Source organism: Musa acuminata, chromosome BXJ3-10, assembly GCF_036884655.1.
Source record: "Musa acuminata AAA Group cultivar baxijiao chromosome BXJ3-10, Cavendish_Baxijiao_AAA, whole genome shotgun sequence".
Classification (NCBI taxonomy): Eukaryota; Viridiplantae; Streptophyta; class Magnoliopsida; order Zingiberales; family Musaceae; genus Musa; species Musa acuminata.
The window spans coordinates 26422501-26446037 of record NC_088358.1 but is presented as its reverse complement, the minus strand read 5'-3'; the positions used below and the strand labels follow the sequence as shown (position 1 = coordinate 26446037).

The window sequence follows — 23537 nt, the reverse complement described above, 5'->3', positions numbered from 1 at the left end:
CTTCTTCTTCTTCTTTTCTTCCACTCTCCCTCCTCCTCCTCGCTTGCTTCTTCTTCTTCTTCTTGCTCTCATGACGGCACCGTGTTGAGGCATTCCCGACCACGACGATGCCATGCTTTTCCCAGTTTAATCTGTGGCGCGGAGCATTGGATCACATCGCCCGCTACTAATGAAATCGGTGTGATGTGGTAAGTAAACCTGAGGCGAGAATGCAGCAGCCACCGAGCGTCGTGCATCGACCCGTAGCCATTGGAATCCCATGGGCGCCTTCAATCTGCCGCTGCACTCGAATGCTTCGATGATAAGTATTTTAAGAGTCCTAAAATTAGATTTGAAATTATTCGATCCGTTAAAAATGTAATTATGAAAAACACCCTTTCATGAGTTTGGATATGTTTAAATAATACTATTTATTCGTCAACGTTTTGCAAGTGAGTCCACAAAGGATCGAGAAAGGAATTTGAATCTGGATTTGTGCTAATTCAAAAGAGATTTTTATTTTTTTTTTGTGCTGTGAAGAATCTGATTTATGGATGTAGGTAAGAATTGTGGAATCATATATTTTGCATCAGTTTTCTAATTTATTTTTTTATCATTAATTTTAAAAGTTTTCTCTTTCCATAATATACATGATGTTTGTGATATATCTTCTTTAAATTCATACGACAATACCACATGTTAAATTAATTCTTATGTGGATTCAAATTCGTTCAAATCGAAGCATCAAGGGTCAAATTAAATCAAATAAAAAAAATGATTCGGTTCAAAGGAAGGTACTTCAAACTAAAATCATTTGGAACCTAAGTAATCGATTACGTATGGATTAAGCTACTGTCAAAATCATCAAGCCTCAAGAAGAGTAAAGGTAATAATACATCTTATTGATCCATACTTCTAAAAATGTTTAGATATTTTAACGATACAATTAAAAAGTTAAAATTATAAACTTAGAAAACTATTACTTTTTAAGTGAGCTTGATTCAAATCGATTAATCAAATAAACAAGATATCTTTTCAAATTAAAATTATTTATAATCTTTAAAACTAAATTACTGATGAACCGATTCAGATTAAATCGGTTCGAAACCAATTCGATTAGGTTTGATTTAATTTTTTTGATTCGATTTGAATACCCCTATTAATATTACATTGCATTCTTGCATCACTTTCTTCTTCTAAAGAATTCTTCGACCTAACTGTCATCCCTTGTGGTAGCCATAACATGCAAGATATTGTCTCCATCTCATTTATGACTCTTCCCATGCTGTCATTTCTGTTTTTTTTTTTTTGTCTATCATACTATGACTATGATTGATTTTGTTCACGAGAAACATGTTTCTTACGTTAATGCACAGAGGGAGTAATATGTTATTAGATTTCATGTTAATCGAAGTCTCACGTATTAGATTAATCTATTTATATACTTGTGTGTTTATGGAGTGGATACAAGATCCTTCAAAGCATTACCAATCTTTACGCGTTCTCCATGAACTCAGCCCCAATAATATGTTGAGGCAAAGGAAGACGAGAGACGTGAACGGGATGCAATTACGAGGGACGACGATGATGATTCCTCGTGGAAAAGACACGCAATTAGATGGAGATTACGAAAAGAAATGGCATTCCACTTGCAAAAACTGTACATGATTTCTTTATTAATCTCCACGAGTTAAGCTAAGGTGGATGACTTTCCTGGGATTGGACTCCATCCCAATTCCCAATTAACAGCTTGTAACATATCAACCAATTATGAAAGGAATTAATGATTTATTATTGGTAATTTAACTTGAATGGTTGGAGTCATTAGGTTGAATGATGAGCGTTCACTACATTATGACCAATCGATGAACGTTGATGCATGGAGCCCACTGCAGTCGGTGATACCACGTTCTGTTCTTCGTCGTCAAGCTTCGGTCTTCCTCTATATATATATATATATATATATATATACACACACACACACACACTTGCCCTTCTTCTTTTACGCCTTCCATCAAGGAAACTTGACAGAGATGGAATGAAGCTATCGATCCCAAATATAACATAACACCACACTGCACTTAATAATGATATTACATGGCCTGCATGTCCCCTTGCCGAAAGCAAAATGAGAGAAACCAAGACATAGTTACGTACAGGAGAAAGAGAAGCAAATTGACGAAGAGACAAGAGAAAGAATAATAAATCATGGAAACACTGGGTGCGCGGTGGTGGCGAGGTGGCGGTGGAATGATCGGTTCGGGAGGCTGGTGGTTTATATCAAGCCTTGGCGGGTTCAGCCGCTGGCTCGGCCGGTTTCTCCGTCTCCGGGGAGGGGTCCGAGGGAGCCGGGTCGGCCGGGGCAGGTGCCTCTTCCACCTCCGCCTCAGCCTCTTCCTTCTTGATCTCCTCCGCGGTTTCCGGTGTAATATCCTTGCTGGTGCTCTCGACGGCCGGTTCGGCGGGAGCAGGCGGCTCCTCTGCGGGGAGTAAGGTGGACACCTGCTCGAAGAGGAAGATCACGGGACCGGAGACGAGGCCGGGGCCGTACTTGGCGGCAGCCTCGCTCACCGGCTTCGAGCCAGGGAACTCTGCGCAAGGATCTAATCTCATCACAAGCCCTTCCGCTATCACCTCAAAACAACTATAACATCTGTGACAGAGAAAGCATTACCGATCTTCACTAGTTCCTCGATGAACTTGATCACAACAGTTGATTTCTTCTTCAGTCCTGACCCCGTCGGTTTCTTCACCAGAGTCTGTCGTCGTCCAAAGCAAGTATTTGCAGAAGGCTGTAAGTATTTGATACAGAGTCTGTGAATAACATGAGGATGAGTTCAAGATCGATAAACCTTGATTTCAACGGCAGAAGCTTCGTAGATCTCCACAACTTTGGGCTGCAGGTCAGTCTTCTTCTCTTCGAACTCCTTGCTGATGTCCTCCTGAACCAAACAAAGGATCCAGTAGAGATCAGATCAAGTCGAAGGGAGAAGAAGAAGAAGAAGAAGAAGAAGAAGAAGAAGAAGAGAAGCAAAACCCCATGCACCTTCGATTCGTCGAAGGACTTGCATGCCTCGGCGGCGGCAGCCTTCTTGCCGTTCCTGTCAAACACCTTCTTGATCGTCGGAAGGACTTTAGACTTCCAGTAATTCACCATCTCTGCTCTCTTCCTCTTGCTCTCCTGTTAGCTCAAATCGCAAACACCTGTGTCTCCAAAAGAAGAAGCAAACATCACCACACGACTAAACTATATGAGACCAAATGATCGGTAAAGAAAGGAGGAGAAGACGTACTATGAAACTTGCGTCTTCCTCTCCACTCCGCTCCTCTGCCTTTCTTCTATGCCTACGATCACCAATGTATAGTATGCACGAAAACAAAGAGGAGAGCGGAGCCATGTGCTTGCCAGGGAAATATACAAGGACAACGCACCAAATCACCCTTGCACTGTTATGAAATTACGGTGTAACCCTTCCTAAAGCTCAGGTAAAAACGACCGCGTATATGTAATGCGGAGGGTATTTTCGTCCTAAAAGTAAGGATCGCCGGCTCAGCAGAAGGTTACAGTGGGGAGGTGACAGCTGGAGGTCGCAGTCGCCTATTGTCCTCGTGTGCCACCGCCGTCCGCCGAGCCCCGTGGGAAACGAAAAGAGGCGACGCGAACCGGGAATCGGATCGAGGGGTGGCAGAAACCGGGGTTTGTCGCTTTGGGCCGCGGGGCCCGTTGGGGAGCCGTATTGGTGTCTCCTAAGGACCACGTGGCTTCGGGGCACACAGATCCGCCCTCCGTCATCTTTATCCCACTTAAAATAATATTTAAATACTTTTTTTTTTCAAATCCCTTTTGGGGTGTCATTTTTTTGGGTTTTTTTGTGTGTTCCTCGAAAATATTATTTATTTTAATTATCAACAAAACCTTTAGGACCCCTTATCAACAAAAAACATATATATATAGATTAAATTGGAAGAAATTTCTTTGAGATATTCTAAGATTTTGATTATGATTTTTTTAAGTATTATGTTTTTTAATGGTCTCCCGGGGAGGTTTTAATTAGAAAGAACTTCCACCTAACTATGGTAGCGAATAATTATTAGATTTCCACAAAGAATTCTAATTATCATGGAATATTTTATTTTATGTATTAGGCTTTTCAGATAATAATATATCTCCATTTATACCCGATACATTGCAAGAATCCGAGGAAGAAGCCCTTGTCATCATCACCAAATGAATGAGGCCATGCTTCGAATCATTGTGATGGGTGATGTTTAGGTGTTTGCCCGAACAAATTCCCCCTCCTTTTTCTTTCCCCAATTACTTACTTTTCATGCAATAATGTGTCGTGATATAAGAAATATCTACCAATTTTATTGCATTGCAAAGAGAGTCACCCATGTTCGTCAAATCCAATTCATTCACCAACGTAATTTGGCGGTAGTGCCAATCACATCGGATGGGCAACTCCATTGACTCTATCTTAATTATGAACATAAATTGCATGAACAAGTAGAATTAATGAAATAATAAATTATAGTGCATATTTAAAGAATTATTGTTCCCTTACGCTCAATGGGTTGAGTCAGGCTCTGACTCGACCATGGGCTCTTGGGGAATGGGTCGAGTCAGGCCGCGACCCAACCGCTGGTTCCTTGGATTTACATTTCACCTGAGCTAATATTTACCACAATGTCACGACCTTAGCTGGAATTGCCTAAGGCGTGATGCACCCTTGCGGCCAAAGACGCGAACTTAACTTGGGTTGCCTAAGTCGTGAGTCACCCTCGTCGCAAAGACGCGAACTTAGCTTGCGTTGCCTAAGTCGCGCTTCGCCCTTACGATCTTGCTCCACAAGGATCAGCCACTTTGTAACCTCTCGCAGGTCCCGAAGGACCTGTAAAAGAGAAAGAAAGTTAGATCGAAAGAACGAGCAACGGACAAGTCCCGAAGTCTTGCGAAAAGGAAAGCTTTACAAGCAATTCGACGAACACCCTGTGTGCACAAGAGAAAAGAGGGAGAGGAAGAAAAACAAGGCTTTCAAGGATGAACGAACAGCTGCAAGCCCACAAACAGCCGCTCACCTGGTCCCGGGCGCAAAACCAAGTTCCCGTAAAGGTCACGTGCGAACTTGCGAAAGAGTGTTCAACGCCCGGTATATAACCGAAGCCCCATCCAGCCATGTGCCACCCGGGGGGTTCCTGGGTGCTGAGATGGCTGACATTTTGGTGAGCGGAGGCAGCACTCCGCTCACCTCCCGCGGCACGCGAAAACGGAGCCATTTTGGGCTGTTTTGGGGCTGTTTTGCTCGGTTCGGTGAGCGATCGCTTTGCAACGCTGCAGCTTGTTCGAACTTACATATTTACAAGCAAAATGACCCAAAACCATGAGGAAACATGCTGTCGAGCAGCTGTACATGCGGGTGTGAGCGACGAACGGTTCATTGAACGGAGTTGATGCGGGTGCGCGACGACCGTTCGTGATATTCTCCCCCACTTAAACTGTCGACGCCCTCGTCGACGCTTGGTGGTAGTTGTTGATGACTTCTTCTTCATGTCGCAGGGCGTCTTCAGGCTCCCAACTGGCTTCAGTTCGGGGAAGCTTTCGCCACTTCACCAAGTACTCTGTCTGCTCCGCTCCGTTGGGTAGCTTTATCTTGCGATCCGCCAGAATGGTTTCCACTCGCTTCTCGTAGGAGGCTGTGATGGGAGGTAGCCGAGTTGGAACACTTCGAGAAGCATCTTGCGGATCTGAATGGTAGGCCTTTAGGTTGCTGGCGTGAAGAACGTTGTGAATTTTGAACCACGCCGGCAGTTGTAACTTGTAAGAAACATTGCCTACCCTGTTGATAATTGGGAAGGGCCCTTCATACTTACGCACCAATCCTTTGTGGACTCTGTTCCTGAAGAATTGGAGTGATGCTGGTTGGAGCTTTACCAACACCAAATCGCCAACTTTGAACTCTTGTGGTCGCCTTCCCAAGTCTGCCCACTTCTTCATCCGTTTTGCCGCCTTCTCCAAGTATGCCCGCGCAATATCTGCATTTCGATGCCACTCCTTTGCGAAATGATAGGCTGATGGACTACTCCCGGTATACCCAATTGCCATGGTGTGCGGAGTCGACGGTTGTTGTCCTGTGATAATCTCGAAGGGGCTCTTGTTGGATGCAGAGCTCCGCTGCAAGTTGTAGGAGAATTGGGCAATGTCCAACAGCTTCACCCAATCTCGTTGATTGGCACTCACGTAGTGCCGAAGATACTGCTCCAAGAGCGAATTTATTCTTTCAGTCTAGCCATCCGTCTGGGGGTGGAGGCTTGTAGAGAAGTATAACTTTGATCCCAACAATTTGAATAGCTCGGTCCAGAATCGTCCCAGAAACCGAGCGTCTCGATCACTAATGATATTGTGTGGGACTCCCCAATACTTCACTACATCCCTCATCATCAGTCTGGCCGCCTCTTCTGCTGAACAGTGTAGGGGAGCAGCAATGAAAGTTGCATACTTCGAAAACCGATCGACCACCACGAGTATCGATCCGAGTCCCCCTACAGGTGGCAAACTTGATATAAAGTCTAAGGAAATGCTCTCCCATGGCCTTTCTGGTACGGGCAACGGCTCCAAAAGTCCCACCGGCTTCCGTTGCTCCACCTTGTCTTGTTGGCAAGTAAGGCAGGTTCGAACATACTCCTCCACATCAATCCCCATTTTTGGCCAGTAGAAGGCCCTCTCCACGAGAGCCAACGTTCTGTGAATACCGGGGTGTCCAGCCCAAAGGGAATCGTGACACTCTTTCAAGAGTTCACGCCTTAGATTGTCCACTCGGGGAACATAAATCCTATTCCCTTTTGTGTAAACAAGTCCCTCCTGGACCCAAAATCGTCGTGCCTTGCCTTCTTTGATGAGCTGCATCAGGATAAGTGCCTGGGGATCACTATACAGTCCATCTCTGATTCGGGAAAGGAAGTTGGAGTGTAACTGACTTGCTTGGCCTCTGCCCTCCAGTTGTGCAGCATTCACGCATTCCACTTTCCGACTCAGTGCATCGGCCACGATATTCGCCTTCCCGGGCTTGTATTCCATTGCCATATCGAATTCAGCCAGGAAGTCCTGCCACCGTGCCTGCTTTGGGGAGAGCTTCTTCTGAGTTTGGAAATAGCTCAGGGTGATGTTGTCTGTCCTCAGCACAAATCGTGACCCGAGGAGGTAGTGTCGCCAAACTCGTAGGCAGTGGATCACCGCTGTCATCTCCTTCTCATGCACTGGATACCGCCTCTCGGTCTCGTTGAGTTTGCGGCTCTCGTAGGCCACCGGATGACCTTCTTGCATGAGTACTCCACCAATAGCAAAGTCCGAAGCATCTATATGGACTTCAAAGGGCTCTCCATAGTTTGGCAATTTGAGCACTGGTTCTTCTAGAACAGCAGCCTTTAGATCTTGGAATGTTATCTCACATTTGTCAGACCACTTCCAAGGCTGCTCCTTCTTCAGCAACTCCGTCAGTGGGGTTGCCCGCTTCGAATATCCCGCAATGAAGCGTCGGTAGTAGTTGACGAAACCAAGGAAGGATCTCAACTCTGGCACCTTCTTTGGAGTTCGCCATTCCGCAACTGCTTGCACCTTCGACTTATCCAACCGAATGGAGCCATCACCGATTCGATGCCCCAAGAATAGGATCTCAGTTTGAGCAAAGTAGCATTTCTCCCTTTTTACGAACAACGTGTTCTCCCTGAGAACCTTGAAAATTGTCCGAAGGTGCTTGACGTGCTCCTCGAGCGTTTGGCTGTAGACGACGATATCGTCCAAGTAGACGACCACGAACTTATCCAAATACTCCTTGAATAGCTGGTTCATGAGAGTACAGAATGTGGCCGGAGCATTGGTTAAGCCGAAAGGCATCACCAAGAACTCAAACGCTCCATACCTGGTCACACAAGTTGTCTTTGCTTCGTCGCCTTCAGCAATGCGCACCTGCCAATATCCCGACCGAAGGTCGAGTTTTGAGAAATACTTCGCCTTGCCCAATTGGTCGAACAAGTCCGCGATGAGCGGGATGGGATACTTGTTCTTCACTGTTACTTTATTGAGGGCTCGGTAGTCGACGCATAATCGGAGGCTCCCATCTTGTTTCTTCTGGAAGAGAACTGGAGCTCCGAAAGGTGCTTTTGAGCTGCGGATGAGACCACCGCTTAGCGGTTCACCTAACTGCTTCCTGAGTTCTGCCAACTCTGGCGGGGGCATGCGGTAGGGTGGTCTCGCTGGAGGCTTGACTCCTGGCTCCAGCTCGATACTATGATCCACGCCTCTGCGTGGTGGGAGAGTCTTCGGCAACTCGGGTGGCATAACGTCTTTGAACTCCTTCAGGACGTTCGCCACCACAGCAGGTTCTTGAATGGCCTCTTCGTTGAGTGGCTCTAGCTTCATAGCAGCCACGAATGTCAGTTCGCCTTTTCGCACCCCTTTCTTCAATTGTAAGGCCGAAATGTGTTGGGGCTCCTTGGTTCCTCTCCGAGAGACGGGAACCACGCAGGGGTCATCGCCTCCCATCATACATAGGGAATTCAAGAACGGCATCGGCACCAACTTCGCCGCGTGCATAAACTCCATTCCAAGAATCACTTGGAAGTCGTCTAATGGCACGGCCATCATGTTGGTGTTCCCGCTCCATGTCCCGATTTTGATGGGAACTCCTTTCGCCAACCCGGAGATTCGCCTGGCCTCCGAGTTCACCGCCTTCATTCGGCTTGGGCTCTTCTCCAATGTCAACCCAAGTCGTTGTGCTTCACGATCGGCTATGAAGTTGTGGGTAGCGCCCGTGTCCACCATGGCACGGGTCGTTTGGCCATTCAGCTTGATGTCCACATACATCAGTTCACTACTTCCTGCTTTTTGTGCCTTTGTCTTTATGTTCTCCCCCACTTGACCCCGCATAGCGTTCAACAAACGCATTGCTCCCATTCGGGGTCCTTGCGACTCCTCGTCATCGCTGCTAGATTCTGAACTGCTCGAACTAGGAGCAACAGCTTTGCCTTTGTCCGATCGGGGAGGGTGGATGGAAGCCGTAAAAGCATTGAGTGCCTGTTTTTGTGGGCACTCCCTTACCATGTGCGGTCCTCCGCACAAGAAGCATCCTCCAGGTTTTGAGGCATTGCCTTTGGGGTTCGACCCTTTGTGGGAGCTCTTCTTCTTCTGTTCGCCTCCGAGCTCCTTCCCTCGAGAATGTTTTGGAGGGCGATTGCCTGAAGATTGTTTCCTTCTTGCTGGGTCTTCCGAGGAAACGAAGTCGGTGAGCCTTTCTGCAGCTGCAATTGCCCCGACCACGTCGGTAACATTCTTTCGATTCAGCTCCTGTTGAGCCCATGGTTTCAAACCATCAAGGAAGCTGAACAACTTGTCCTTCTCGGACATGTCCTGTATGTCCAGCATCAGTGCAGAAAACTGCTTCACATAGTCTCGGATGGTGGTACTTTGGCGGAGTTGTCTCAACTTCCTTCTTGCGACGAACTCTGTGTTCTCCGGTAGGAACTGAGTTCTCAACTCCCACTTCAAGTCCTCCCATGTGTCGACTCGACACCGACCTTGTTGGATCTCCTCCCAACGAGTTCGCCACCAAAGTTTCGCATCTCCATTCAGATACATCGTTGCTATGGAAACTTTGGTATCTTCAGAATCGGGCCTCGTGGCTCGGAAGTATTGTTCCATGTCGAACAGAAAGTTTTCGAGCTCCTTGGCATCCCTGGCCCCTCCGTATCCATGGGGCTCAGGTGCCCTCAAGTTTTGTGGCGGTGCAACGCGGGTGTTGCCTCCTCCCACATTTAGCGTTCTTGTGAGCATAGCCACCTTTGCCGTGAGTTCCGCCACAACATCCTGTAAGTGCTGCACGGAGTCCTTAGTGTCATCGGACAGTCGGTCGACTAGGGCCTCGACCTTGTCGATCCTGGACTCCGCTTCCTCTTGCGAGCTCTCTACCCCAACAAGTCTTTGTTGACCATGGTAGAGTTCCTCCATGCTCGCTTCCAGAACATCCAGGCGGGTTTCCGCCGTCGTGAGTCTCTCCTTATGACTCTTTTTCCCAGTTAGCGCACCAGATTGCGCTTCCTCCGCTCGCGGACAAGTTGTTCAGCTTGTCCGAGAAGGACAAGCTGAACAACTTGTCCTTCTCGGACATGTCCTGTATGTCCAGCATCAGTGCAGAAAACTGCTTCACATAGTCTCGGATGATGGTACTTTGGCGGAGTTGTCTCAACTTCCTTCTTGCGACGAACTCTGTGTTCTCCGGTAGGAACTGAGTTCTCAACTCCCACTTCAAGTCCTCGCATGTGTCGACTCGACACCGACCTTGTTGGATCTCCTCCCAACGAGTTCGCCACCAAAGTTTCGCATCTCCATTCAGATACATCGTTGCTATGGAAACTTTGGTATCTTCAGAATCGGGCCTCGTGGCTCGGAAGTATTGTTCCATGTCGAACAGAAAGTTTTCGAGCTCCTTGGCATCTCTGGCCCCTCCGTATCCATGGGGCTCAGGTGCCCTCAAGTTTTGTGGCGGTGCAACGCGGGTGTTGCCTCCTCCCGCATTTAGCGTTCTTGTGAGCATAGCCACCTTTGCCGTGAGTTCCGCCACAACATCCTGTAAGTGCTGCACGGAGTCCTTAGTGTCATCGGACAGTCGGTCGACTAGGGCCTCGACCTTGTCGATCCTGGACTCCGCTTCCTCTTGCGAGCTCTCTACCCCAACAAGTCTTTGTTGGCCATGGTAGAGTTCCTCCATGCTCGCTTCCAGAACATCCAGGCGGGTTTCCGCCGTCGTGAGTCTCTCCTTATGACTCTTTTTCCCAGTTAGCGCACCAGATTGCGCTTCCTCCGCTCGCGGAGAGTTGCCAACTTCTCGCTCATCCTGTTCGCTGCCACGATCCTCGTGAGCGGCTCCAACAACATGAGAGCGAGTGTGCACATGCAGCCCACCTGCGGCTGCTTGGGGCAAGGGTCCGGCCTGCCCCGTCTTGCTTGATTCGCCACGATGCTTTGCCATGGCGAAGTTGCGAAGTTCGTTCGCTGTTCGGTCGAAGAGCTTGCCCGCTCTGATACCACAATGTCACGACCTTAGCTGGAATTGCCTAAGGCGTGATGCACCCTTGCGGCCAAAGACGCGAACTTAGCTTGGGTTGCCTAAGTCACGAGTCACCCTCGTCGCAAAGACGCGAACTTAGCTTGCGTTGCCTAAGTCGCGCTTCGCCCTTGCGATCTTGCTCCGCAAGGATCAGCCACTTTGTAACCTCTCGCAGGTCCCGAAGGACCTGTAAAAGAGAAAGAAAGTTAGATCGAAAGAACGAGCAACGGAAAAGTCCCGAAGTCTCGCGAAAAGGAAAGCTTTACAAGCAATTCGACGAACACCCTGTGTGCACAAGAGAAAATAGGGAGAGGGAGAAAAACAAGGCTTTCAAGGATGAACGAACAGCTGCAAGCCCACAAACAGCCGCTCACCTGGTCCCTGGCGCAAAACCAAGTTCCCGTAAAGGTCACGTGCGAACTTGCGAAAGAGTGTTCAACGCCCGGTATATAACCGAAGCCCCATCCAGCCATGTGCCACCCGGGGGGTTCCTGGGTGCTGAGATGGCTGACATTTTGGTGAGCGGAGGCAGCACTCCGCTCACCTCCCGCGGCACGCGAAAACGGAGCCGTTTTGGGCTGTTTTGGGGCTGTTTTGCTCGGTTCGGTGAGCGGTCGCTTTGCAACGCTGCAGCTTGTTCGAACTTACATATTTACAAGCAAAATGACCCAAAACCATGAGGAAACATGCTGTCGAGCAGCTGTACATGCGGGTGTGAGCGACGAACGGTTCGTTGAACGGAGTTGTTGCGGGTGCGCGACGACCGTTCGTGACAACAAGCTGCCGCAGGCCAACAATAGTGTGGTGTCTTAGCAGACCCGGATCCGACTTGTAGCTCTTAAGCCCCCAAGCATCGGGAGCAGCCCAAAAAGGGTGCTCCTCCCACAACCCAAAACCATTAATGGACCAAACAGGTCCGGAGCTACTGCTCCGTTCCCCGTCGTCCGACCCGTATTGGGTGGGCGCATCCTCACCCTCCATCATCGATCCAAGGGCCACGATGGGGTCCGGGGAAATTTTCGAAATACGTATTTCTACGTAGACATGGGGCGATACAGATCAGAGCAGGAGTTTTCCGATCGCGTACCCGCCTGCCTCGAGAACGTGGGACCCGTCACTGCGGTGACAATGACGCCTGCGGTGATATAGTCAGGCATGAGAGACACGAGTGGGGAGAATACGTGAATACGAGACTGAAAAAGCGATGACTGGTTTCGGGGCAGGGGACGCGGTCATAAGCTGCCAACGGCCTTTGTGATGGTTAGATCTCAGCCCTTCGTCCCTTATCATAGCCCACTCGCTGCTCCTCTCTCCTCCTCTCGCTATCCTCCCATTGCTTCCGTTTCTAATCGCCTCCTCCTCTGTCTCTCTTATCTCCAATGGCGACCTTCGCTTCTTTGTCTCAGTAGACGGGCCAAAAAGGAAGAGCAAAGCCTCTTTTCTATCGGCGGAACGAACGCTGCTCTTGTGAATTCGTGGAGCCCCTCTGTTCTTCCAGGTGCCTATTTGTTCATGAGCTTGAGAATACTGGCATCGTAGTATTCGTCGAAAGTGTTGGGTGTTGTTTATTATTGGTATTAGAACACCGCCCTCCATTCATAGAAGTTAATGGGTTGGTGTTCAATACTTTTTATTGGCTCCATTTATAGGTTAAGTGTCTGATTCATCATCAATTTCTTTCAGCAACTACATTAGCATCTTAGTACAGAGAGAAAAACTGCCCAGTAACACAAAAATATATATTTTTAAATACTATAAATAATCTGGAATACATTTTGATTTTAATTAAAGAGTGCACAAGCATCTAGTTAATATAAGTTGGTTTGTGTTGCAATTAAGTATCAAACACTAAAAGAATTCTGAAACTATGAAAATATTGTTCATAACCAATAAAAAATACCTAAAGGACACTGTTATGCAAAAACAGTATGGCCTTTGCAGCGAATTCTCATTTAACATCATGATTTTGAAGACTAGCTGGATGTAGGACATGTTTCTCAAAAAATATTTTTCTAGTACTGATACATAAAGCTTGAGTATTTTGATTATCCACATGCACAACAATTAAGAGTGAGGATCTACTTCTGTTTTCTAGGTTCAGTTGGACTCTCTTTCAAATACTTGGACAGGTTATATAGCAATAAGGCAGTATCTTCTTGAACCAGAAGCAGGGCAGACAAGGTAAAATAAATGCATGCCTATAATCAAGTGATTGGTAGCAGGCAGCAAGAGCTGTAAAAACTAAGTACAATTTGAAAAATTTTAAGTGAGTAACTTGTTAGTTGCTTGTTATAAATTAGCATAGTTTGCTCACTATATTATGTTAGACCTGATTTATTGCCAATATTTACATGAAACAATTGGCTCTATGAGTGTTAAGTTCAAAATTTATTCAGTTTACCACTAATTTAGATGCAAAAATTAAGTACAAGTTGAATTATTTCAAGTGACTAACTTGATATTTGCTATAAATTAGGTTATTCTGTTAAACTATATACTACCTAAGACCTAATTCACCACCAAAGTTAGCATGAAATTATTGGCTCTATAAATGTTGTCTTTGACATTTATTCGATCTACCACTTAAAAAATCATTCAGGTAGCAAGCGGATATATTAAACATGTAAGCCAACATGACCAAACATAAATACACAATTAGATTCTCAGAAGTATTTAAACAAGATAAAGGCTTATCAACATACCATTAAACCCAGATTCTTCCTCTTCAGGGATTCAGCATCTCTTCCTCTACCATCTTGGTTGGAATCAATGAAATCAAGGAGATCAGGCATAGGATATTCATCATTTTAGTGGAAGTAGAAAATTCAGTTGGCACATCTAGTCAATGAAAATATTAATTTTAGTGCACGAGGATGACGTTATATAGATCACGTATATCAGCAATAAGTGCAGAGTGAGCATGCTCACAGTATTTGTGACCTAAAGCATGTTAAACCTAATCACTGCAATTATTGCTGTACCTCAGGTGGCCTTTGCTGGCAATAGATGCATCAGGCTTCCGCGTACCATTTCGAGCAGCTTCTTGCTGCTCAATAGCCTTTGACTCAAAGTACTCAAGCCAGGCAGCAGCATCCTGCGAAATCAAATGGCAACTCTGTGAGTCAAGAAACTAAATCGATGCAGAATTAAGAAAAAAAAAGTTTTATTGATGTCTCTCCATATAAAGATATGCATAAATCACCTGAGTACGCAAGTCATCTGGACCAAGCTTTGCTCTAAGTATTTGTAATGTTGTTTGCTCATGTTGAACACTCAAAGGATATGCTTCCATCAAGGATAGTGCAATAGCTATCGCATGGTAACTTGCTGCGGTCTAATGTAATGTAGAAAATTAGATACATATATTATATATATACCTAATACTCTTCATATAAAAATAAAATAAGGTCTACCATCCAATGCAAAAAAATAATAATGGAACTACTTACATCAGACATTGAAAGTTAAAAGACAGTTAGTGTGAGATCATTCAATGAAATTATAAATCTGGTTTATCACAGGCAAACCTGGAAAAGATATTATCATTATACTATAAAGTTGATAGGTTTTTTATCTGCCAAAAATTAACTTTCATGTTATCATAAGAGAGCCAATCAGAGGACTAATTTGAAAAGGCAAGTTAGTATCAGAAGCTCTTTTTCTGAAAAAGAGACTGTTTTGAGACAAAAAAACCACTTCATTCCACGTACACATGCAGCTAGTGTCCATTATTTTTGTGTTCCTATGTATGTCCATCTACATCATGTCTGTGTGTGTACCATCTCCATACAAGAACACAAGAAAACAGAGATGCAATTTTTTCCCTTACATAGTTGGAAACAATTGGTGTTGGTTTTGCAATGAAATGAAAATAACAAGACGAAGATATGGGAACAAGTAAAATTTTGAAAGAGTGAGACAGAGTGTATGTGGCAGCAAAATCATGTATACAATGAAATCTCATATTTTTGCTTTAAGAAAATATATAGTTCTGAATCAAAAGATGGGAAGAAAAAAAGTGTTGACAAGCATCTTAGTGCAGTACATTGTAAAACACCTTTTAGAACAAAATCTTATATTGATATACTTGTAAGGAAAAGAGAATAATGTAAAAGGTAACAGTCAAAATCAAATCTATATTCCATAGACTATGCTTTGTGGATCCCCATCTACTTGAACTATTAAAGATGATAAAATAATGAGCTCTTCCCAATCGATAATAAAATATAAACTAGTGACTTACAAAGTGTTCGAGAAGTACCCTTGGACATATCTAGAAGATAGTCAGCTCTAATAAATATTGGAGGTGTATACAAAGTGGCAGCCTAACACTCTTAACACTTGCACATTAATTCAGTATCCGGGAGGGACAATGTACGCAGCCTTAACCCCCACAAGTAGAAAGGTATGGCTCGTACATTTCAGAGGTCACAAAGGAGCCAAACTAGATGTCCCACTAGAGTATGGATATGGAATGCATCTAGAGATATTGAACTTTTTATTTGTCAAGTAACCTGTGTTTCAAAATATAATAGAGTATCCAAAAGGGAATGCCCATTTTGAACTTGGAAATGATTGTTTTCTCATGTTGAGTAGAAAGAGGAGGTTAGAGAGAAAATAGAGTGAAGGAGTTCGCTTAGGTATTAAGCTGACTAGGTCATCCCAGATGACCTTGATATGAAAGCAATCCTTTTCTTATAGATCCCAAAACCTTTTGTACTCTACCACATGATAGATTTTAAGCTCATCTGATTTTGCTTGATGTACTTGTTCAAACCCAAACTAACAAATTAAAAAGGAATGAATTGCTGTCCCATTTTCTTATGTATAACAAATCTTGGTTGCATGACCGAGAATGGTATACTCTTGTTAGGGCAGAATAATAATGTGTGTGGCAAACTTTGGCTAATGGGTTCCAGAGATTGTCTAATGAAGCATATAACTGAACCCCTTGATAACAGGCCAATGATGCTCCTAATTTATATGGATTGCTGAAAGTCGAACCTGCTAACTTATACTGCTTTGGCAAAGCCCTCTCCCACACAGCAGAAGGTCAATAGATAAGGGGTTCTAGATCACCTAATTATCCAGGTCACTAGGTGAGCAGATTAGGGGTGAACTAGCTAGAAGTCACTCTGTAATACATGCCTTATCATCTCAAAGTAATTAATAATGTTTCTGTGGGACTTCATTAACCAATTATTGTAATAATTTATGATTTCTAACACCGAACTACAATAAGCATCAGCTGCTTATCTTAAAAGAATGTTATGACTACTTCAGAAATAAAAAGACACAAGAAGAAACAGAATTTGAGAACAAAAACAAACCTGAATGTGGTCAGGACCAAGCAACTTCTGATTGCATTTCAAAGCTTTATGAAGATATCTAAGTGCCACATGTATATTTCCCAGGCCTTCCTCCATCATAGCCACATTAATATATGTAGCAGCTGTGTTTGGATGAGATGGTCCACAAGTAAGATGCACAAGATACAACGCACGTTTCACATACCTGATTAACAAGTAACAGGAGAAAAATTAAGGGTGATGGTAAATAACATATAATGGAAGCATGGTCCTGGCTTATTATTTCCAATACAAACACCAAAACATAACAATACTAACCTGGAAAGTAAGAAGCTTAATTTTTGTTAGTTTCTGTTCTTCAACTTTTTATGCACACATTAATTTTCAGGTACGAAGTAAATATTAAAGTTAAATCTAGAAAGCCATTGTTCTCAAATTAAGCTGCATTCTTTGTGGCAAAAAAACGAAGAAAATGCCATCTTTGCATATTTTAGCTAATATGCATAATAATAGAGTAGACATAACCAAAACCATAAGACAGATATGTGTCATGGAAGCTTTAATATTAAGTTTTGCATTGGCATGTAAAAAAAAAATTCTCTGTTTAACCGGTCATATCAACCAACCCTCATGATAACACATCAAGAATATAAACCTCGGTGCTTCAAAACACAAGCTAAAAATGAGCAATGACCAAACAGAGAAAACACTCAAGACATGTCACACATGAGACTAAAATAGAACAATGGCCTTTGTCAACGGCCATAAAAATTTATTCCCCGACTAGACTGAGAAAAATGGGAGAAACTTTATGAAATTTGTCTGGTCTCTTGACAAGCCTATGACAAGAACCTATTCAATCTCCTTCCACAAGACTAAGTGTTAAAATTTTTAAGTTTCCTCTTCACCATTTGGCTAATAAATCCATGTTATAACTAATCATGTGATATTAATGGAGCTATCTTCTTTCTCCAACCAAAATTCCGATGTGTTCTTTCTCTCTCATAAGATGGTCACAGTGGACCGGAGGAACCTGAATTTTTACAATGCTGATAAGTTTGATAAACCATTTGTCACTCTTTAAGCTTTTAAAGAATAACATAAGAAAAGATATAGATGCAATTTTTTCTAAATACTTTGTTACCATGGTACTCCTACGACAAACTCTGTATGTTTAAAGCTCTATCCTTCACTAATTAATATCATAAAGCTTTCTTTGTCATAGTTAGAAGATTTACATTATTAAATAGCTTCTGACATGTAGACATTTTTTACATGTGCTGGGAAGCATGATATACAATGAACAAATTGTACAAATATCTCAATCATTGCATTCATGCTGAATAACTTACAAACTTCTTTTCAATGCTTATAGTAGAAGAAAGGCTTCTCCTTAACTTTACAAGTATTATGCTAAGAATGTTGTTTTAAGTGAAACCATCTTTTTAGTTTGGTAATCTAGAATTCAAGACTAAAATTTCTACTTTTATGTATTAATTCATCAAGATCATTTCATGCAAATAACCTAGTTAAAAATTTTTGACCGTTACCTGCCAGAAGTCTTCTTCTTTTTTTCTATCTAGAAGAGGCACTAATTCTAAGTTTATATCTCCTCGAATCCTAATATATTATACTGCAATAATATCTTATAAGACAGTACCAATGTTCAAGTCATTATAAAAACAAAAGATGGAATATCTAATAATTCAAGATATTAGAATTCCCAATCAAAAGAACACTATCTAAGATTTGATACTACAACAAATAAGAATTGAAGTTACTTTAGAGCCAATTCAGTATGTTGAAGCCTGTAGTAAAAAACAGCTAGGTCGCCGTAGCTCTTCATTGTATCTGGATGATCCAATCCAAGCTCCCTCTCATTTATGTCCAATGCCTTCTGCTGATAAGTTGTGGCCTAAAAGTTGCAATAATTTAGTATAATCCCAGCCAAAGACAGGAGCACAGGTTCAAAATTTATAACAGAAAGTTCCTAAAAGTCATCCCTAATAATTGAAGTGATATATAAAATTTTAAATAGTAAAAAACACCATATAGCATATTATAATATTCATCTTAGCGTAAGAAACCATAGTGGTAGAATACTGTTTCATGGTTTAACTCGATTCAGATCTTTGCAAAAGCCATTAAAAAACAGATAAATCCAATTAGAATTAGACATTGATCTACTAAAAGAGGACACAAGTCAGGAACACAAATGCTGTATTAAAATATTGAACTGTGGTTTATCGCTCTTTGATCTGTTTCAACCTCATGACCCACTAATGGTCCTGCATGCACTTATTCAAGGCATAAATTAGCTACCAACTAAATTTCCAACAGAATTACATGTCAATATTATGAAATATGAATTACAAAAAACGGTTTCAATCACTCGGAACATAATCACCCATGACACAAACTTTACATTACAATTCTCCAAATTTCAGATCGTTGGACTTGGCAAATTTAAATTGTCCATAATGGTGTATTTTTGACATTGGATTGGTAAAAACATAATTGATCTGCTCAATTTTACTCAAATAGACCATTTAACAAGGTTCCTTTTAAGATATCAGAAAAGAGAGAACCATGGCACATAACAGATCGTAAGATACTCCATAAGTCCATATCATAAGAACCATGGCCTTCAGTGACACAAATATCTGAAAGCTACCTAATTAAGGTCACCAGTATGGTAGAGAACAACAGCTAAAAGACTGTAGGCTCCAGCAGTCATCCGATTATAAGGACCACAGACTGCAATTAATTTTGCCAGAGCCTGCATCCAACTACACCTTCATACCAAAAGCAAATGAAAGAGAAAAAAGGTCTTTACAAAGAAGTTAACCTGTACAGTATCTTATGACGAATTACCTTTGTTCCATAGTTGACTGCGTCTTCAAGTTTTACCCTTATCAAGTGCCATTTTCGAAGACTCTAGAAGTTGTCGTGCATCTGCAGATGAGCATGCAACTTGCTGCAAAAGATTCAAAAGCACTAAGAATGTAAGATACATTATGGTAGATACCATATTTCAAATAAGACCATCTTAGCAGCTTTACCTTGTGCACAGGTACAAGGCTGATGATATCTGATTTGTCAAAGGGGAAATTTGAATCCATATCAAAGTCTCTGGGTGCCAATTCAATTCCCACCTAAGAAAATTGAACATGTAAGATGAAAGGAAAATTAAATATCATTTACAGAAATGAAAAATGATCATTACCTTGTGACATAGCCCTCTTAAAATAGCATATTTTCTTATATCATTATAGTTTGAGATTGTAAGTTCCCAGTTATATCGCTTTCTTAGAAATACTTCAAGCCATCTCCAGACTAGAAAGTGCACACGTATAGCAGAATGTGAAACATCAGAATCAGGAAGCCCAAGGAGCATGTTAAGTGTTGCAGCCATCAATATAGATAAATCTCCAGTATCAGAAACAGAAGCAATCACAGCTCGTACAACATGCTTAAAAGCCCTTACTATCATCTCATGAATACAGAGTGACTGAACATGAGACAGCTTCTCTGAAAGCTTGACCTGACAGATATTGTACATAATATTGCATTTAATATAATTAGGAAAAATACTTTGTGAAAGTAAAGATATATTCAGCCTCTTCAAGCTAAAGGTGACTCACAACTTGCCCAAGAGAGCGTATTCTTAGACCTCTTGTATGCATGAAATCAGTTAGAGTACGACCATCAACAGGTGATAGCTCCAATGACCCAAAATCTGAGACCTGAATACATGCCAAGGTACAAATAATACTCATTAACCATCATTCCATACTAAAACAGAAAATAATGAATTAAATATGAAAAAATTGTACTCAGGCATACCAACTTTGGGAGAGCAACTTCATCATAATATCTCATTGCCATCTCAGTTAATTCCTGTGGAGACTGATCATGAGAATAGATCAGCTTCTCATCTTCAAATTAATTGTAATCTTAATATATGTTTCTATGTAAGTTAAGATGATACACACACAGACAATAAATTTACATGTTATTTAGTAGTAATTGTGATATAGACAGGAATTAACTAATGATACATAGCCCAGATAAGTGTACATATGTACAACAGAACTGAAACTTTAGAATAAACAAACAAAGTTACTAATTCTGTAATAGTAAGACATGAATTTGCAACTGACAATCAACACCTGAGATAGCAGTAGAAAAATCAGAACATACACCTGAAATAAGGCATAACCTGCATATATTCATGTGACTTGTGCATACCTTCAAATGAAGTCCAGTATTAGATTCTAGCAACCTTGTATATACAGGTTCAGTCAACAAATCTTTGAGCTTGCAAGAATTCTCAGTTTCTTTGCTTTCTACCTTAGGTTCCTTGATAGGCAACTTTGTATTCTGTTTTTCATGCATCTCATCAGATGATTTCCTGTCAATGGTTAAAGTCTTTTCTTCATCAGAATCTGGTTTCTTTTTTGGGTTTTTAAGAATTTTAAGAGGCTTCCCAAGGCCTTCAACTCTTATCTCACTTTTTGTCTTCGTCGTGATTTGTTTTTTGTCATTTTCACCAACCTGTTTCTTGTCTTTGTCACCATTATTCTGATCCTGCAAAGCTTAAACAAACATCATTGCTACCCAGTGCTCTTTGCTTGGATTTACAAGAAATATACTAGTAACACTCACTACATATGCGATGTTCGGCTTCGTACATACCATCGGATACATTAAACTTCCAACTGCTGAAGCATAAGGAACCTTTTGTATTTTCTCTTTCTCCTCATCACTTGAAGGACTATGTTCCAAGCATAACTTAAAATGACTTGCAAGAGGAGAACCAATTGGCTTTGTATTGTTTATACTGAACCTTTTCAATACCTTCTCGATATATTTCTTCTATGACAATCAAATCTTCTTATACGACAACTAAACACTCTTAAATGTCTGTATGAAACATTTTTCCATAACCATACATACTCTGTAATATCACTATCTAGGGCTGTAAATGGTAATAAGTTGATCACATCAACTACAGTCCTTAAAACCTCATCCCAAAACTTTTTGGGTAGCTTGGCCTATGAAAACATACATTTGATCTTTTTCATAATTATGTAATTCATAAAGATGTACCCGGAATTGTCATCTCAAGTTGGATATATATATATATATATATATATATATATATATATATGTAATTCATAAACGCTTTGTCGACGCCCAAAACACACACACACTGTGGCCTGTGAATGCATGTATTATTGTTTCTGTGTACGTGTCTACTACTACTACAACAGTACAATGTACATTATAAATCCAATTAGATTTCACATATGAAATGGCACCAAATGGGTGGATGGCAAAAGATTACATTGCTCGACAGCAAAAGATTACAGTGCTCGATGAGGGAGGAATCACAAAGCATACATACACATCTCTTCGCTTGGCTTTGGGACTACTCCACGCCAGGCAATGTCTCCTCGGCTAATCTCTACGTGACGTCGAGTATATGCCTTGCCAATGGAGTACTCATTTCTCCTCCCTATCATTCGTGATTCATGTTTTTCATCTAAATAATAATACTCGTGTGATTAGTTATCATTTGTCGTAATCAGTCGTGAGGATTTGTTTATACTAATACGAAGATAAATAATGATTTATCATATGACGTCGAATCGGAGCAGTAATAGACATATTTAATCTTACATCAATCGAAGAATAATGAAATCAAATAAAAGCTAAGAGGTCACAGTTATCAGTATATGTTGTTTGAGACTTGCATCTCTCTCTCTCTCTCTCTCTCTCGAAGAGGCAGCGGGAACCACAAGCAGAAGACATCCAAACTGCAGCAGGCTGGCATGGAGCAGACCATAATAAATGCCAATCAAACTCCATCCAAGTCCACAAAAAGGTGGATTTGCACAAATAATTCAAGAGGAAGTGTGAGCATCAGCCAACCTTGGAAAGATAAAAGCTTCATCTCTCAAGTGCAATCCATTTACGATGATGATGACAGACAAGGCTGACTGTCATGCAGCCCCATGCATTATACTCTGATGAATCACTGAAGGACTAATGGCTATTTTTAGCTGAAGCTTACATATCAACATCACGGAATTATGGATGACAGCCAGACTTGCTGGACCAGTCACGCTGATATCATCATTCGAGTTGATCGTTTCCTCCTCACGTCACAAAATTTTTTCACTCTATTTTTTTTGTCTTCGTTATTACCGTGAAAATGGATCCCAATGTTAGATTGATATATGTATATCTGCAACTTCATAAACTAAATAAAGATATTATTACTTCGATGATCAAATTAAGTGTGAGTTAAAACCAAGAATTTAGTTTTTTTTATATACATAAGTACATATACATATGTTATATCAAGACATGAATTAAAAATGGTTACTATAATTATCGGGTAGTTTAGACTTTGATAGATCATTAGCTTAGCTTTAATCATAACACCTTGCAGATGTTGAAGAGATAGATTTTATAACTATTTTTAATTTTCTGCAACGATAAATATGGACATATTTCTTAGAAATAGGCAGCGTTTGACCCAAGTCGCCGAGGAATCGGACGCGGCTGAAGTGTATCACCGATCGGGACGGGTTTGCTTTGTATGATAGCCTTCACCTTTCGCTAAGGCCAGCGTCGATGACGACCAAAACACGTAGTCTACAGCGATAGCCACCACCTTCCCCACCTTCTATTAATTCCTCTGCTTCTTCTTCGATCCCCAACCCCCCTCTCTCTCTCTCTCTCTCTCGCTCTGTTAACTCTTTGGTTCTATCGCACACGCAACGGTGTTGGGGAGAATCACATTAATTGGTGGAGGAGAAACAGATGAAAAGAATGGTTTGGTCTCGAGAAAACGCTGTCGATGGTTGCTTAGACACTCTCAAACCGGTAATCTTTCCACTTTCTTCTGTTTCTCCTGTCGATTAATATATATAAATATTATGCATTAATTTCAAGCAAATCGACCGTGTGAGTTTCTTTGGAAACCAATCTACCTTTATCTTTCTTATTGCATACAACTTTTTCTTCTTGGATCAAACATCTTCTGCAACCATTGATCACTCGCCAAGAATGTAGGGAAATCAAAAGTACTCTTTTGTCTGTAACAGTAAGTTTATGTGACCTTCCATCGGACAAAGCA

General features: G+C 42.1%; 2 protein-coding genes and 1 pseudogene across 2 annotated transcripts; 1 reads left to right on the top strand and 2 right to left on the bottom strand.

The window, feature by feature from the left end:
- Positions 1-2039: 2039 nt before the first annotated feature.
- LOC135650874 (plasma membrane-associated cation-binding protein 1-like) lies at positions 2040-4154 on the bottom strand. The gene is made up of 5 exons (XM_065170525.1): positions 3273-4154; positions 3026-3183; positions 2832-2921; positions 2654-2738; positions 2040-2570 (listed from the first exon to the last, which is right to left on the bottom strand). Exons 2-5 carry the CDS (start codon positions 3134-3136, stop codon positions 2260-2262), a joined length of 597 nt encoding a protein of 198 aa, XP_065026597.1. The 5' UTR covers positions 3137-3183; positions 3273-4154; the 3' UTR covers positions 2040-2259.
- Positions 4155-12187: 8033 nt separating this feature from the next.
- The window catches only part of LOC135651913 (protein REDUCED CHLOROPLAST COVERAGE 1-like), a 101157-nt pseudogene continuing 89807 nt past the window's right edge, over positions 12188-23537 (top strand).
- Positions 12576-19277, bottom strand: LOC135651912 (protein REDUCED CHLOROPLAST COVERAGE 1-like). Its single transcript, XM_065172540.1, has 5 exons — positions 18169-19277; positions 16409-16592; positions 14281-14412; positions 14060-14172; positions 12576-13916 (listed from the first exon to the last, which is right to left on the bottom strand). The coding sequence occupies exons 1-5, from the start codon at positions 18231-18233 to the stop codon at positions 13904-13906; spliced, it is 507 nt and encodes a 168-aa protein (XP_065028612.1). The 5' UTR covers positions 18234-19277; the 3' UTR covers positions 12576-13903.

Excerpts from the sequence above, each read along its gene's own strand:
- LOC135650874 (XM_065170525.1), bottom strand. The coding sequence starts at position 3,136 with ATGGTGAATTACTGGAAGTCTAAAGTCCTTCCGACGATCAAGAAGGTG. Across the intron at positions 2,922-3,025 it reads AGTCCTTCGACGAATCGAAG|GAGGACATCAGCAAGGAGTT; the intron begins GTGCATGGGGTT and ends TGTTTGGTTCAG. Across the intron at positions 2,739-2,831 it reads CTTCTGCCGTTGAAATCAAG|ACTCTGGTGAAGAAACCGAC; the intron begins GTTTATCGATCT and ends GGACGACGACAG.
- LOC135651912 (XM_065172540.1), bottom strand. The coding sequence starts at position 18,233 with ATGAAGAGCTACGGCGACCTAGCTGTTTTTTACTACAGGCTTCAACAT. Across the intron at positions 16,593-18,168 it reads CATACTGAATTGGCTCTAAA|GTATGTGAAACGTGCGTTGT; the intron begins GTAACTTCAATT and ends CTTGTTAATCAG. Across the intron at positions 14,413-16,408 it reads TTGGTCCTGACCACATTCAG|ACCGCAGCAAGTTACCATGC; the intron begins GTTTGTTTTTGT and ends ACATTACATTAG.